This window comes from Oreochromis niloticus, linkage group LG19, assembly GCF_001858045.2.
Source record: "Oreochromis niloticus isolate F11D_XX linkage group LG19, O_niloticus_UMD_NMBU, whole genome shotgun sequence".
NCBI lineage: Eukaryota > Metazoa > Chordata > Actinopteri > Cichliformes > Cichlidae > Oreochromis > Oreochromis niloticus.
Window position 1 is genome coordinate 15,999,295 of NC_031983.2, and position 15,740 is coordinate 16,015,034.

Consider the following 15,740-nt stretch of genomic DNA (forward strand, 5'->3'; position numbering starts at 1 on the left):
TACACCACATTTGCTGGCCAACACCCAGCTTCACCTCAGGGTCTGGCTGACACTGGTTAAACATCTGTAAATCTCTAAGAACAACTGTGAGACAACAAAGGCAGGTGTCAGCACCTGGCTGGGACAGATCAGACCTCAACCAAACATGTGGATCATGTCATTTCAGAGTCGGTGTCAAAGCAGAGAGAACTTCATTCTTTTCAGTCATCGCAACACAGGTTTTCTTTACTAAACCTTAATGTCACTCACCGGTAGTCCATCCTCTGGATTATCGCCCTCCCCAAACGGTCGACAACCTGAAAGAGAGAAAGGTACGAGAACTCAACAACAGCTCAAACAAAAACAGGCAAAGTATACAACACAAAACTCTCATAGCTAAGTTTGATTGACAAAAGCAAAGGAAGACTTGTTTTTTACCACTAGAGGGCAAAAATTCAAAGAACCCAGGCGTCAACCTGCATCAGTCTGAATCTTTCAGCAACTTCCTTCTACCAACAAAATATTTCTATTTGTTTGTTTGTTTGTTTGTCAAACTGTTCCCCTAAGCACGGTTTAAAGTTACCACGCTGACTCTTGTCGGGCCAGAATAGTTCAAGACTTCTGCTTTCCTCTGCCTGTGGCCTAATGGGGAAATGAAAGCTGCTTTGTGTTAGTGGGGCTCACAGAAGTTAATGAAATATGCATGCAGAGAATAATGTAACCCCGACCTCGGCTAAAAAGCCACGTGCCATTTTCGCACCCCAAACACCTCAGTTACCGAGGTGGAGGAAAGAGCTAACGTTTTTCATCGCTGCAATCTTAAGAAAGACACTTACACTACTTATATTTTCATAGTGTTTTGCTGAACACTATTCTCACAAACATCACTTTTTAAAAGATACCATTTTAAAGGTGCTTATGTCAACAATGTGAAATCACTTGTTTAATGTATGCAGTCTGAAGATTGTTTTTAAAGCTAGGCGAAGGTGTAATTGCATAAAGTCTGCCAATTTCCCTGCACACTGACACTGTATAGTCCAGTGAAGTCTTGAGGTTTGTCAGATGATAACAAGCAGAATGCAACACCAACGTTTTGTGACATATGATAAAAAACTTTGCTTGGAATAAACCTACATTTTTAGTATGTGTAATATATGGCTGCTAATGTAACCAAATCCAAGAAAAAAAACAAAAATAAAGCATTACACAACTAAAAGATGCCACCAGTTAACCACTCATTCATGCAGGTGTGTGTGGCTTTACAGACATTTACTCTTTCAGAACAATAATTGAAGTAAATCTGAGTTAATATGTGCATAAAGTTGCATAAAGAACTGTTAAATCACATTTAAAGTTAATAAATTGACAATATTCACCAGGTAATATCAACAGAAGTATAAAATCAAAAACTGAGTTCAGAACGATGAGTTATACCTATGAACTTCCAAGCACATGGTCAGAATTAACATAAAATGCAGCAATTTACTAAAAAATATCAGTGCACAGGTACAGCCAATCAAATTATTGTGGTTTCAGTCAGCTTAAATTAACATTAAAAACAACTGATGAAAGCACCAGCTTCTAGATGAGAAAAAAGTTTGGCAATGCTGTAGAAAGGAAGGATAAAACTATCTGAATGGGGGGGGGGGGGGGATATATTTGTACCCAAGGGCATCAAGAGGTTCTTTTTAAACTTTGGTTCACTTAATTAGGATTACTGAGGCTTTATTTAAAGCACTGAGGCATCAATCTTCCTGTCTGCATTCAGAGAGAGAATGCAGAAAAACACAGTAATGCGATCTCTGTCACAGAGAGGACAGAAGAATTCACTGAGCTTGTGTTAGACACAGTCTGTCCATCAGTCTGTCTGTCTGTCGCTGAGTCACATGGAGAAAGGTGTGTGTGTGTGTGTGTGTGCATTTCTCCACTACTGAGAGAAAGAGGCCTCCTGCAGCACAACTCTGGCAGCGCTGGGCCACAAAGCTGCCTGAGCCATGTGCCCGACGTTGCCATGGCAACAGAGGACTGCAAGACTGATACACACGTGTGCATGCACGCACATACGCGTGCGCAGACACACACACACACACACACACACACACACACAGGCAAAAACATATATTCCCTTCCTGCCTCTTCTCTCCCCCACACACATTCACGCAGCAGTCCAGCAGCAGAACGATGCAACTGGAATACAGAAGAACTGAGGAGAGGCATTACACAACACTGGCAGAATACAGAAGATGCCAGGAGAGAGAGGAGAACGGAGGGAGGAGAGGACAGCAGGGGCGGGAGGGGGAGAGAGAGAGAAATGCAAGGGAATGAAACCCCACCGTCACCTGCTGTAGCTGACATTCACAGGAAGAAGCCGAAGCATTTATTAGCACACTAAAACTGTACAGTCTCTGAATGAGAATCTGCACAATCACCCGGGCCCTGCTACACGAGATGTTCATGCCTCTTTGCAAACCATCTGATTATGTGAACAGCACTGAAATGGCCTCAAATCATGAATATCAGATATATTACTGATATTTTGTTGTCAAACTGTGACAAAAGACCATAACAGCTTCCCAGCTCACAGTAACACCTTCAAATGCCAACGCCCCTTTCCAAACAAAACCCCTCAGCTTTCCACACATCATTTTAGCATAACAAAATAGCAGATATTATTTAAGAAACTGGGAGCAAATTTTGGTTTGTTTAAAAGAGACACTAATCATCCTAGAAGATGACCCTGTGGTAATGAAGAGTCAAGTTTAAAGTACGCTGTTATTGCCAGTTCGTTATCTTCATGTGAAATTTACAGGAAAAGCAGCTTGCAAAGCAAGTTCTACATGACTACCTTTTACCTAGATGGTGTGGACTTGTGCCCAGGAAGTTCAAATCTCAGATAAACGGCTGTGGGCAAGAAGCAACTGATGCTCAGTGGCGATAAACCTTTACGATATGTTCCGCTGTACCTCCTCTATGCTCCCCAGGATTCTTGGGTCTAGAGAGTAAAGGATATTACAGCTCCTCAGCCAGCCAGTCAGCCAGCCGGCTGGTCGACCAGCATCTTGTATAACACGGGGCTGGATAGCAGATTGCTGAGTTGGCAATTCTCCTACTAATTGGATGACTTTGCAACCTCTGGCACTGTGCGGAAAAATAATGCTTATCAGGACCTAAACCTGCCCACTCAGTTCCACACATAAAGTAAATACCTAGCTTAGCTTTAAAATATATTAATGCCACATTCAGTCCAAATACAAAATTTTGTTAGACTAGTCTAGCCAGTCCTCAAACTATCTTGCCAAGACAGAGAAGGACAAAAGCCCAGTCTGGTCAAGTTTCTTCTGAGTGAAGCTCAGCCCATATCTCAGGTTGCGATCCATTCTATGAGTTTCTCGTCTTTCCCACCAACCGTCTCCTGTCCGCTATCACCCACTGTCTGAGCAAAGCATTGCAGTGCCAGTCTCTACAGGAAGTGGCAAGCTTATCTGGGCAGCTGGGCTTGATAAGATAACACAGGAGGGTTCAACCTTGGGTGAGAGAGCAGGTAGCATTGGCGGAGGAGTCATCAAAGGTAATCAACGGCACACATCTCTTCTAGAACAGATGCTAGGTCAGCCTTTACAAGCCAAGATAAACAAGCAGGAATACAGGCTGTGAATGCACACCAGTAGAATACACACCACATTCATGTGCATACATCCATCTACATCCAACTTTTACATGTACTGAATGGCTGCCAAGACACACAGCGAAAACTCTAGGTGGGAATTCTAAACAAATTTGATGTTTTGTCGATAGGGCAAGAGTTTGAAAGGTGGTGAGGGTAGTAGAGGAAAAAAAATCTGTGGGCTGCCTTGATTTCTTGATATGGAAACAATAGCCAATGCTGGCTGATGGACTGTTAAGTTAAGGTGCATTCTGCTGGCTTTCTATGGGCTTTGTTATCTGGTTTGACCTGTTCTAAACTAGCAAAAAAGAAAACAACCACACACACACACACACACACACACACGTGCAGACAAAAAGGCAAAACACACCTTGGTTAATGTCCTCAATGGCCCTCCGTATTCCCCGGTCAAAAGCACGAGCATCAGCAGGGCTCTGAAAGGTCAGTCCGAACTTCTTGTCGTTGATCCTCCAGTGGTGGAAGATGGGGTTGACCTTGTTGTATACTAGGTCTTTCTGCAGCACACACTCCAGTACCACCTGACAAGAAACAAACAGAAGAGTTTGAAAGTGAATCAAGGCATGTTGGTGAGATCTTTTAATATACCTGGATTCAGAATTTGACCTGTGTGATTTAATCCAACGCCATACGCTGAATATAACAACAGGAATATAACAAAAAGACAGAATTTGAGGCAAGAGATTTCTGGAATTTGAACTACACACATGGGCAATTCCCGAGCTTCTAAAATCAAAAATATATATAAAAAAAGAAAATCCCCCCAAACCCAATACTCAACATACTTCTTAGATAATTTGTAAAACACATTCTAAATAGTGGGGTTTTCATTACAAATAAAGTTAAACTTGAAGAGCAGTGGTGGCAGGAGAGTTGGAGTGTGTGGAGGTGTTTTGGAGCCAGGGAGCCCAAGTGTATGGCAGAGAGAGGCTGCGTTTCCAAAGCCTATTATTAATCAGGGCTACTGGGCCGCCTCCCGGCCTTCCTCTAGGCAGATTAAATGAAATGAGAGACGGCCATTACAGTCTTTGAGGTTTTTACTGACGCGCACGAGAGGTGGCTTAATGGGGTGTGAATGTGTGACTGTGCGCACGGGGACCTGCGTGAGAGCATGCGTGAGCGCAGGAGCTGGTGCGATGAAAAGCTCAACGACCCAAGTGCTACGCTGTGCATCTTTGCGGTCCAAATGTCTTGTCGGAGGATAACGGTCACAAACAAAGTACTCGATTGCTGAAAGCAGATGGCACAGTTCCCCGTGGATCTGGACAACAGTCAACATGCACACTTCAAGAGGCTAATACGTGGCAGCTGTACAAGAGGTTGATGATATGTGTGTCAGAGGGGGAGTGCTCAGGTCTGAATTTCATTCTGTCTGTGTGAGTCGCTTTGCAAGTGTGCTGCACATTATTCAAGCATCTTCTCTCCATATCATTGTTTCATACATGTCTCTAACAAGAAAAGGAAGCAGCGAGGGTTAAGCCTGCGTGACTACCCTAGAGCTACTGAATGAGTGCACAGAAGAAGGGAAGGATGGATGTGAGAGGCTGCTGGGGTGGCAAGGACAGGGGAAGGGAGGAGGGGTCCGCTATGCCTCTGGGGGTGATTGTGGAGGCGAGACTGAATGGAGCCGGAGCAGGTAAGGTGAGCGCACAGCAAGGCCGACTGAGGAGGAAGTATCACAGTTGCATGGAAGGTTGATACTTAACACCGCATTCCATATTGTGCTTAGAGAAAAGAGGGGAGGAGGAGCCTTGCTGACAGAAAAAGAGACAGAAAGGGAACAGAGGCAAGTGATGTTAATGGAGGAGAGTGTCAGAGAGAGAGACAGAGAGCAGTCAAGACAGTGTGTAAGAGAAGAAAAGAGGAACAGATGGAGACTATGCTCACATGAATGCAAGAAATCAGGCTTCTTTCAGAATCATGATTCCAACCTTGCTATTATCTTAAGACAAAAATTGTAAAGAATAAATGCCATTTAAGTTAAACAGGGTGCAATGATTCGTAGTGAAATAACCCCCCACACCCTCACCCCCTCCAAGACCTAAAGCTATAAATGTTACTGGCAAGTCAAAACAAACACAAACAAACAGGGTTAACAATAAAAAAACAACAACAACAACGAAAAAAAAAAAATCAGTCAAACAGGGCACTGCCTCCAAGGCAATGCTATTTAGAGTAAGCCTGGAATGCACAGCTGTACCAATCTGCAGGGAGTTGCAAACTATGAATGACAGGAAGCAAGGTGGAGTGAAAGAGCTTAACTGGAGATTTGTCATAATCCGAGAGCCAGCATGGTAAGTAATCATCAACCAATTAGAGCTGTAGTTTTAAGAGAGTCACCGAATAGCAGCAAGAATGAGAAAGAGAGACGGAGGGGAGGTGGGGGGGACCAAGGAGGAGAGTGATTGGTAGCTATATGGAGAGCCAGCTGAGTCATCACCAGTACACTCTGTGCCGCATCACTGCGCTTATAGACAGATCCCCTCCACCTCTCCTCTTCCGTCTCCCATCTATCTGGCTCCACCTCCATTTCCTGCTCTTTGACTACATTCGGCTTCCCGCATTCCTCTCAATCCTCTCAAAATAGCTGCATTTATGATTCATTTTCCTCATAGGTTTCTATCAGGGATCGGTGATGTCACTGCCTTTTTTTCCCCCGTTGTGTTTATTTCTGGTTGGATTAAAACACCGAAATTGTATCCTTGAAAAATAAAAAAATGTCAAAATAAAAATACATCTAAAACCTGGCAGACAACTGTCCCATTTCGTACGTTAGACATAACCCAAACCAAGGAGCCTTGGTGATATTCATCACTAAGGCTAAACATCACCCATACAACATAATTATACTCTTTCATTTACCCCTAAAATCAAAAGACAGATATATTGAACTGTAGTGTCAATCTCTCATTCATACATTCATACATACATACATACACAACAAATAGAAATATGACAGTTCATATTCTTATGTCTTTTTTTCCCCCACTGTTTTCTTCTTGGACACTGCTTCTTCTCCTAATGCCCTCACACTGCCGGTGGCAAAGTGGTTGATGCCAACACCCTGGCACTGGGTGGTATCCTGACAGACCTACATATGTCTGGGTGTTTGTTGTGGTGGCTGGGGATTCTGGTGGTGATAGGGGTGTTTTACCACATCCCAGAACAGTTGTCGGGGTCTATGAACCATGTCTATACCCTGTCTGAGCAACGCCGTTCCCGTCACACCCTTTTTCTGTGCCACACACATGCTGGGTTACCAATGCACAAAACACAAGGCCTGTAAATACAAAACGTATATAAAATGTGTTCAGTCAAAGAAAAAGAAAAAAAAAGGAAATAAAGGACATTTAGGCACTGTGCTGTAAGAAGGCTCTAATAACCATCTGCCAGAAAGCACCAGATTCTGTGCATCATGGTGGCCGCCTTTTGTCATCTGGCATTTGACAGACAAACAAATAGATTTACACTCCCGATTACCACAGACCAAGGATTATCCCAGTGCATCTACTGGATCTGTTTTACATCTACAGCACAGAATGAGTCTCATGAGCTTTACAGCAACTACTCCAAAAGCCAAACAGATTAAAGCCACAACACAGCACTTGATCTTTAGGGCCTCATTGTTACTTTCATTATGAAGAAGCCGACAATACATGTAGAATGCAGGTCTAGTGATTTCCTGTGAACATGCCATGCACAGTGCCAATAAACAGGTGTGCAGGATAAAGGACAATGTATAATGCCAATCATTAGAAATTAGCAAAGCAGAAGCTTCAGAAGACTTAAACTCATAGTCTTAATTGCAATTTAGGTTTTTCTTGTATAAATAAAATAAATAACGTTAATAGCAAGCTGATTACTGATATACTGTTGTATTGTGCAGCTACAGAAACATTTGCAATCATACTGAATTACAGCGAGACTTTACATTAGAGCTACAACTATTAGTGGTTTGGTGGTTTCAATTAGAAGAGGACATATTAGAGAGGACATATTGTGATCACTCCCAGCTTAACAGCACTTGTTTGTTTGTTTTAAATTCTTGGACTATATATATAAGAACAGCTCCTCATGATCTGCAGTTCAAAAATAATTCCTATCTATTTTACACTGAGCTTTGGTGCAGATCCTTCACTCAGCTCAATTCAAAACAAACAGAACTTGGTTCTTGTGTACGTGGTGCAGAGTTTCTAACATTGAATTCTACCAAAGACACAATTTCTCGTTCTTAATTGGAAACTGTAACTCCTCGAATCCATGCATTTGTGCTTGAGTATGAATCCGATCCAGAACATGAAAGTGGACAGCAAGAACATCTGCAGTAACAATATCACCACATGACTTTGAGTTCGGCAAATACTACCTTCATAATCCACTTCATAACAATGGATTTATTCTTTCAATCACAAAAAATAGTTTCTATACATGTCCCTGTTTATACGTGTGTGTGAGGGGAAACGTGCCAAAATCCCAGTTGCAACAGAAAATTTCTGCAGTCGGGAATCATGAGTGAAATGTTACATTTTTGTTCTTAAACTGTGTGAGTGAGTAGTATCTCTCTGCAGCGTCTCTTATATTGTTTATAGAATTGTTAAGAGCAGTGTAGCTACATGATAACTATGGTCATTATCATCACTGAAGCTGTAGACGCAGGCTGGTCTGAATAATTATACATTTCTGTGATATGATGTCACATCCAGCTTCCAATTCTATTTCCTTTATAGGTGGAAAAGCTTCATGTTTTAGTATTAGCACAGACAAAGAGCCAGCTTATAATTGGGTGTTAGCACAAAGCATTTCTTCTGCTAACCTCTAAAGTGAATACTAACAAAACAAACAAAATTAATAAAAACAAAACAAAAAACTTTCATATTCAGGCAACAGGAGCAGGAGAGTGGGGCTGATGCATTTACAGCTAGATTGGTGCACTTGAGATGACAATATCCTCTCTTTTTGATGTCCTCCAGATCTGAGAGTTAAAAAAGCCTAAATCCTGAGCTTTTCACCCACAGCAAGGTTATGATTATTATGGGGACAGCAGATACTAGAACTTCAAACTTCATACCAATACCCAGGAAAATACTTTATACCATGAGGGCAAAAACCCTGTTACCCTGTTAATCAGACTCTGCATATTATAACATTACAAACGGGCAGAACTAATGTTTGCCTGCGCCAACATTATGGTTATAGTTTTATTATTAGCTCTAGCTGCTAGCCACAACTTTAATGATAACGTAACAGACGTGGCTATCCGATAAATGCACCTTATTTCCACAGCGTGTGCTTTCTGACGCAACCCTCCCATTTATCCGAGCCTGGGAGCGGCACTGAGAGTATACTAGTTTATGCCCAGTGAGGCAGGGTGTGTGGCTATCGGGTAATAGCTAATAGTTAAGCAACTAACAGTAACGTGTGCACCAGCCAGGTTAACATTTATGATAACTGTTCAGTTACTTCATGATGTTGAAACCGGAGCTTTACTGACCTCTCAATAGTGTTGGCTGAATGTTCATGTGTTCAGTAACTAGTGAGGGGAGGTGTTGTGTGAAGTTGTGTCAGTTGCAGGAGACAAAAACAGCACTGTTGGTATCAATACTGTTGCAAATGAGTAGCTAATTCCACTGTATCAGTTAAGATCTGAGAAGGATTTTTGTTTGACAACCCTATTAGAAAACGAGCATTTCCGGCTACAAAGGAAAATATAAAAGTAATTGTGAGGAGAAGCTAGAATGCAAATGGATATTTAAAAAAAAATCTTTTTGATAAATATTTCATTTCAGATATATGCAAAACTGTCAAAAATTATTCTACTTTTATTTTTACTACATTAACTAAGGAGTGTGTTGTGCATAAAAGTATTAGTGTCTTCATTTTAAACACTGTCTTTACATCACAGTCAGGAAGTAGGAAATTCTAATTAAAGGGGGGGGGCAAATAGTTGAGTACTGATGGAAAACCAGAGTGAATGTGTATTTCCACCTATTCCATCCTTCTCTTCCAGGCCCTTTGTGAATTTGCTACATCTCTCACATTCTATTCTCTTTTATAATTTCCTGTTCTTCCTGATAAATCATCACAGAAACATGCTGTTTTCAAAGCAGTGGAGGGTCCCGTCTTTAACAATTAAAAATAAAATAAAATAAATAAATAATAACAAAGGTCGATCAAATGGATCAATATGGCAAGGCCGTGATGATCCACTTGGTAAGGTAAATCCATTGGCTAGCTTTGTTGGCCTTCAGACAACAATTTTGATGGCTAAATAACCAAACGGGACAGGCGCAAAAAAAATAATTAAATACAATTAAAAAATAATAATAATAATGATAATAATAATAATAATTTCCTGTTTTTCCTGATGAATCATCACAGAAACACGCAGTTTTCAAAGCAGTGGAGGGTCCCATCTGTAACAACTAAAAATAAAATAAAATAAATAATAAAAACAAAGGTCGATCAAATGGACCAATACGGCAAGGCCGTGATGATCCACTTGGTAAAGTGAATCTGTTGCGTATCTTTGTTGGCCTTCACACAACAATTTTGATGGCTAAAAAACCAAACGGGACAGGTGCAAATAAAATAAATAAATAATCATTTCCTGTTCTTCCTGATGATTCATCACAGAAACACGCAGTTTGCTCCTATTTTCAGATACCTGTGCCATGGAGGAAAGCCTAACAACCACTTCCTGTGTGACTACATGTATGAATGACAAAGCAGTGAAGGGGGAGTTCAGAACAGCAGGGTTTGCAGTGATCTCATTCAGATGAAGAAAAAAAAAAGAACAACTTTGGACGTCTGGCCATGTAGCATAAAACGCTGATCGCATTTATGAACTGGAGGTTCTCTTACCAATTTGTCTTTGAGCCTTTCGCCTTTGATGTGGAACTCCACAGCAGTGGGACTAGGGCTTGGACTGGGACTAGGACTAGGGCTACAGGGGCTGAGGTTGCTGCTGCTTCCTCCACTGCCTCCACTGTGGGTGCTGTTGGTGTCCTCCGCCCGGGTGACCTTATAGACGGTGACACAGCTAAGTCCTCCACCCCCTAGGGGAAGCCACCCACCACTGGAGTCATCCCGAGTCATGACCACTGCTCTCACACGCGCATAACTGTCACTGTGGAGAAAGAAAGGAGGAAGAGAAAGAAGAAGGAAAACCCAGTGGTGTTAGTGAACATAATCTAGAGTCATTAACATATTTTCAGTTGTCTCCTGGGTTCTTTTCTTTGCTTAAATCACCTTTGTTACAAAAGCAGAACTACAGAACTACACAGCCTCAGCCTTGACCAGAAATACAGTTTAAGTGCAGCACAAACAAGATGTAGAGCAAAGAGAACATACACAAATGATAATGTGAAAAAATGATAATTTAAACTAGGGATGGGGAAATTAGGAAATTCTGTGCCAGTGCCTGTCTTTTTCTATTTGCCATTTACTTACTCAAAAAAACTGAACATAAGAAACCGGAGATTAAACTTTGCATTAAAGATACGCTTTTGATTTTAGTACCCAGCAAAACAACAGACTATGTCTGAAGCTCCCAGTGTGTGTGTTTAACCCGAGGCAGAGGGTGACTGACCATGTGGCCAAGTTAAGTCTGGCCACAGCTGATTCCCAACCTTTCTCTTGAAACAGGTGGTTTTAAACTAGACAGCACATGACCTGGTTTCCAAACAACATCATCCGCTTTCCTTTAAATCACAGTGTACTATGACTATTATGAGATAGCCATTTAAGATAATTAACACTGTATGTAACAAAAGGCAAACACACCAATAAAAAGTTTTGGTTTTTTTAATGAAGCAGAAATAAAAGATGGTGTAGATCATTTACTGTATTATAAAAGTTTCAGAGAATTTATAGAGAATTAACATGAAGCAGATGGTTAAAAAGTACCTAAAAAAAAAAATCATCTTCTTTGAAATATCAGTAAGTCACAAACTCTAAATTACCAAGAAATTCAAATCAGAAATAAAACTCACAAGAACAAATCGCTATATTGTGCCAGTGCATCCATAATAAAGTAATAAGAGATTATTATCCCGATTACACAACATAACTTTAAATCTGCTCGCCTCTTATTCCATTTCTTTTTCTGTCCCCTCACTTGGAGTCAGATGTTCCGTGATTAGATAACGCAGCACTGGGCCACCGGAAATGACAAAGGTCAGGGGGTGTTGAGGGCAGCGTTTTGCACAAACTGCTGGTAACATATTAAAGACTTGGAAAGATCAGAGCGCAGCCAGAAATAGTCAAAGAACTGAAGTATATGACTGCCGGATGTCTCCCTGTGACACATTGTTCTCTGGCCAACGTCCGGGTTAACCAATAAAGATGACATCAGAGTCTGAAACATTTGCAAAGAATGTCTTTTCAATCAGCAGCCAAATCTCAAGCACTGACTGAGGCAGAGAAATGTCACTATGAAGAACGTGTAATATGAAAACAGTTAACATTTAGCTCTTGTTCTAAAAGAGGAATAGCATCATCCTGGCTTCCCTCTTGGCTAACTCAATGAGGCTAACCTTTGGTCTCATTCCTTCCCCACCCTTGGCAAATCTCAGTCTTCAGGATATTGGTTAGTAATTAATCTAAGAGCCAGTGAGCATTAAATCTGAAGCCATCTTTTTCTCCATGTGAAAGCTTTGACCTGCCTCCATGTAATAATTGACCAAGGTTTCCTCAAAAGAGTGATGAGCATGTCAAATAAGAGAAACTCAAAACAAGAGACAAATCGAGAAAGTGATTTGCCAGTGGGGTAGTGGCTTTAAAGAAATAAATGCTATATGAAGAGCATACATTCAAGAGGTGATCAAAAGCATTCCAAATACATGTGTGCTCTAAATCTGCTGGTTGTGTAGATAAGTGCCTGTCTGCCATCAGAAATAAAAAAAGAAAACCAAAGAAAGAAATGGAAATTTCTGACTAGCAGAAAAACAATAGAATTAGCTTCTAAATATTAGTTGTCTTCCTTTTATACTTTTATGGTTATACAACAGCTCATAGTACATGAGGGGATGAGACATCTGCAATCAATAATTGTTGGTCGTCATCATCAGTGTGAGTCGAGCTGGTTCTTCTACTACTGCTTCAAATCTAACAATTTGTCATACTTCTCTGTTTGGACAAACATGTCACAGTCAAAGTCAATCAGAGGAAAAATGGGGTTCACTTTGCAGAATACTGGTGGGTAAAAACAAAAATGAAAAAATAAATAAAATAATAACTTGGTGCGCACATGTTAGACTCCAAACAGATGGTGTAGACCACAAGCAGCAGAACAGGCTTTAAACCTAAACAGGCTCAAAGCACTTTTTTTTAAGTTAAACTGCTATTGTGGTACAAACATTTACTAGCCAGTGTGGTCAATGGCATCCTGATATTCACTTGCCAAAAGGAAAATGTACCAGCATCTGGCAGGTGTTAACTTCCAGCCGTGTTAACGTTATAATCTATCAAATGCCCTTTATATCCTTAGATTTTCAAATTTAGACCTTTCAATTACTACTCAAACAAACACTCTCTCCATCAAACTGATAAAGTTACATTAAATTCTTCTGTGATATTAATTTAAGCACACCTGTGTAATGCACCAGTCTGTCTATATCTGACATCAATTTTGTTTTATTTTATTTATATAGCGCTAAATCACAACAGCAGTCACCTCAAGGCGCTTTTTATTGTAAAGTAAAGGCTCTACAATAATACAGAGAAAACCCCAACAATCAAAATGAACCCCCTATGAGCAAGCACTTGATGACAGTGGAACGAGAAAACTCCCTTTTAACAGGAAGAACCCTTCGGTAGAACCAGGTTCAGACAGGAGCAGCCATCTGCTATGACCAGTTGGGATTGAGGGAAGATTAAATGAAGAGTGGTGTATAAACACACAGTGAGTGAAAAATGGCGAGTATGAAGAAGCACCGCCTAGGTCTGCTGCAGAAAAACTAAGGGAGGATTCAGGATCACCTGATCTTGCCTTAACTATATGCTTTATTAAAATGAAAACTTTAAAGCCCAATCTTAAAATTAGACAACTACGTGTCTGTCTCTCGAATCCAAACTGGGAGCTGCTTCCACAGAAAAAAAGACCTGAAAGGCTCACAATCTCCCGTTCTACTTTGAAATACCCTAGGAACCATAAGCTAGCCAGCTATCAGTGAGCAAAGTGCTCTATTGGGGGAGATATGGTATTATGAGGTCTTTAAGATAACATGGGGCCTGATAATTCAAGATCAAGGTGCAAAGCTTGATGTCAGGAAGATTTTTAGGTTTTACTGAAGTTTCCAAAAATATTTGTAAATATTATTTTGTCAAGTTTTGTGAATACCACTTTTTGATTTTTTCCCCCTCTCACCTGATGATTCAACCAAGCCAAAAAAGTGTATTTAGATACATTTGAATAAAATATGCATACACACACACACACACACACACACACACACACACACACACACACACACATAAACAGAACTGACTGTGTGTGTAAGGCCCACCCCAGGCTTATTAGACAGTAACTGGCCGTGGGAGGATGGAGGGTGACAAAACGCAAACACAACTAACTTCCTCTTTGCAATCTGCTACAAACACCCTTTTCTGGCTTAACCTTAGTTTAACAGCAGTGTCACTAAATTTGTGCATGAGAACCCATGCTACACCACACACACAATGTACTTCTGACAAGCTTAGCAGCTAGTAAGAAGAATATGCTGCTGCTGTTATACCTCTCTACGGCCCCAATAAAGGATATGGGTGATGGGTGCAGAAGGGACTGTCAGTCAGGAAGGGGTCCCTGGGGTGAACAGAAGGCAGGCGGTGGTGTCGCTCAGCCATGACCAGGGCACAATGACCAGGGCCTGACCCTTCAGACCTACCATCACACACATGCCAGCAACCATGACACTCACAGGGAGGGGGGCAAGGCTCAGAAAGGAAGTTAACTGAACTGCATACGTGCATTTTTGCATCTGGTCTAAAAACACCCAGGTCAACCAAGAGAGACTCCTGAACAAGAAGTATTGTTATTACTGCACTTGATTAACATTTACAATCAAATAGACACACCTACATCCTGGAGACCGAGGAAAAAAAAAAAAAAAAAAAAAAGGAAAACAAAGCAAAACTCAGCCAACAAGTTTTAGATCAGTTTTTCACAACAGTTTCTATTCATTCTTCTTTCAACCCCTCTCATTCTTAAGAGGAACACTAGCCCAAAAACAAATGCCACTGCAACTTGCTGCAACACATAATGCGTATATGCAGGCGCACACACGTACAAAGTTCAGAGTAGGATGGCGGAGACAAAAGCTGGCCTCCACGCCCCTTGCTGGGAGCACACAGTCGACTGGACACACAATTGAGAGCGGAAGCAGATCAGCTGGCCTGGGCCTGCAGGGGAGGGGGCAAAAGAAAAGAGCCCCCAAATCTAAATTATTCCAAGTTGTTCTGCTGGATGACTGACTTCATTTCCGACCAAAGCAGGAGAGGAAAAAAAGGAGGGGTGAGAGTGTAACAGAGGACTGCTGGTGGGGGTGATGAGCATGATTGCTGGAGACCAAGGTGACAGTAAACAGCCCACAACCAACACATAAAGAGGAAGCCATAATTGAGTATCTCACTGTATCAAACCACATTTGCGAAAAGAACACACAGAAGGTCTAAAATTATAACTTGGCTTCCACTTGAAGCAAACTGTAGTTTCAGTACTGTAACAACACTGCACACACATGCATATGGGTACTGTGTGTGTAGTCTGACAATAGATGGGCAATACAATAAAAAACAAAACCAACAACAAAAACCCCAAAACAAAAAGAGCTTGAATGATAATACAGTTATGTAATTGTATCATGTTTTGCATTATTTTTAGTGGCAGCTTTTTCCATGTTTATAAGCATAATAAGCATGAAACAGCAACTTAAGTTATCTTGCATGTTGCTACAATGCAGTCAATGAAAGTGTTCCTGTCGCTCACAGAACCTAGTAGATAGAGAGATGCAACACTAGGAACTCTCTTCTTTGAAACTATCCAAGGGTTGTCCAAAAAGCATGCTAAACGTATCACAAAAAA

At 41.1% G+C, this 15,740-nt stretch overlaps 1 protein-coding gene across 1 annotated transcript in view; it reads right to left on the reverse strand.

Moving 5' to 3' along the window:
• The window catches only part of spred1 (sprouty related EVH1 domain containing 1), a 36,936-nt gene that overhangs the window by 10,744 nt on the left and 10,452 nt on the right, over window positions 1-15,740 (reverse strand). The window contains exons 2-4 of the mRNA XM_005477173.4: window positions 10,523-10,787; window positions 4,014-4,182; window positions 250-296 (exon numbers count right to left, since the gene is read on the reverse strand). Coding sequence (XP_005477230.1) covers window positions 250-296; window positions 4,014-4,182; window positions 10,523-10,787 — 481 coding nt within the window. The remainder of the gene's footprint in view (window positions 1-249; window positions 297-4,013; window positions 4,183-10,522; window positions 10,788-15,740) is intronic.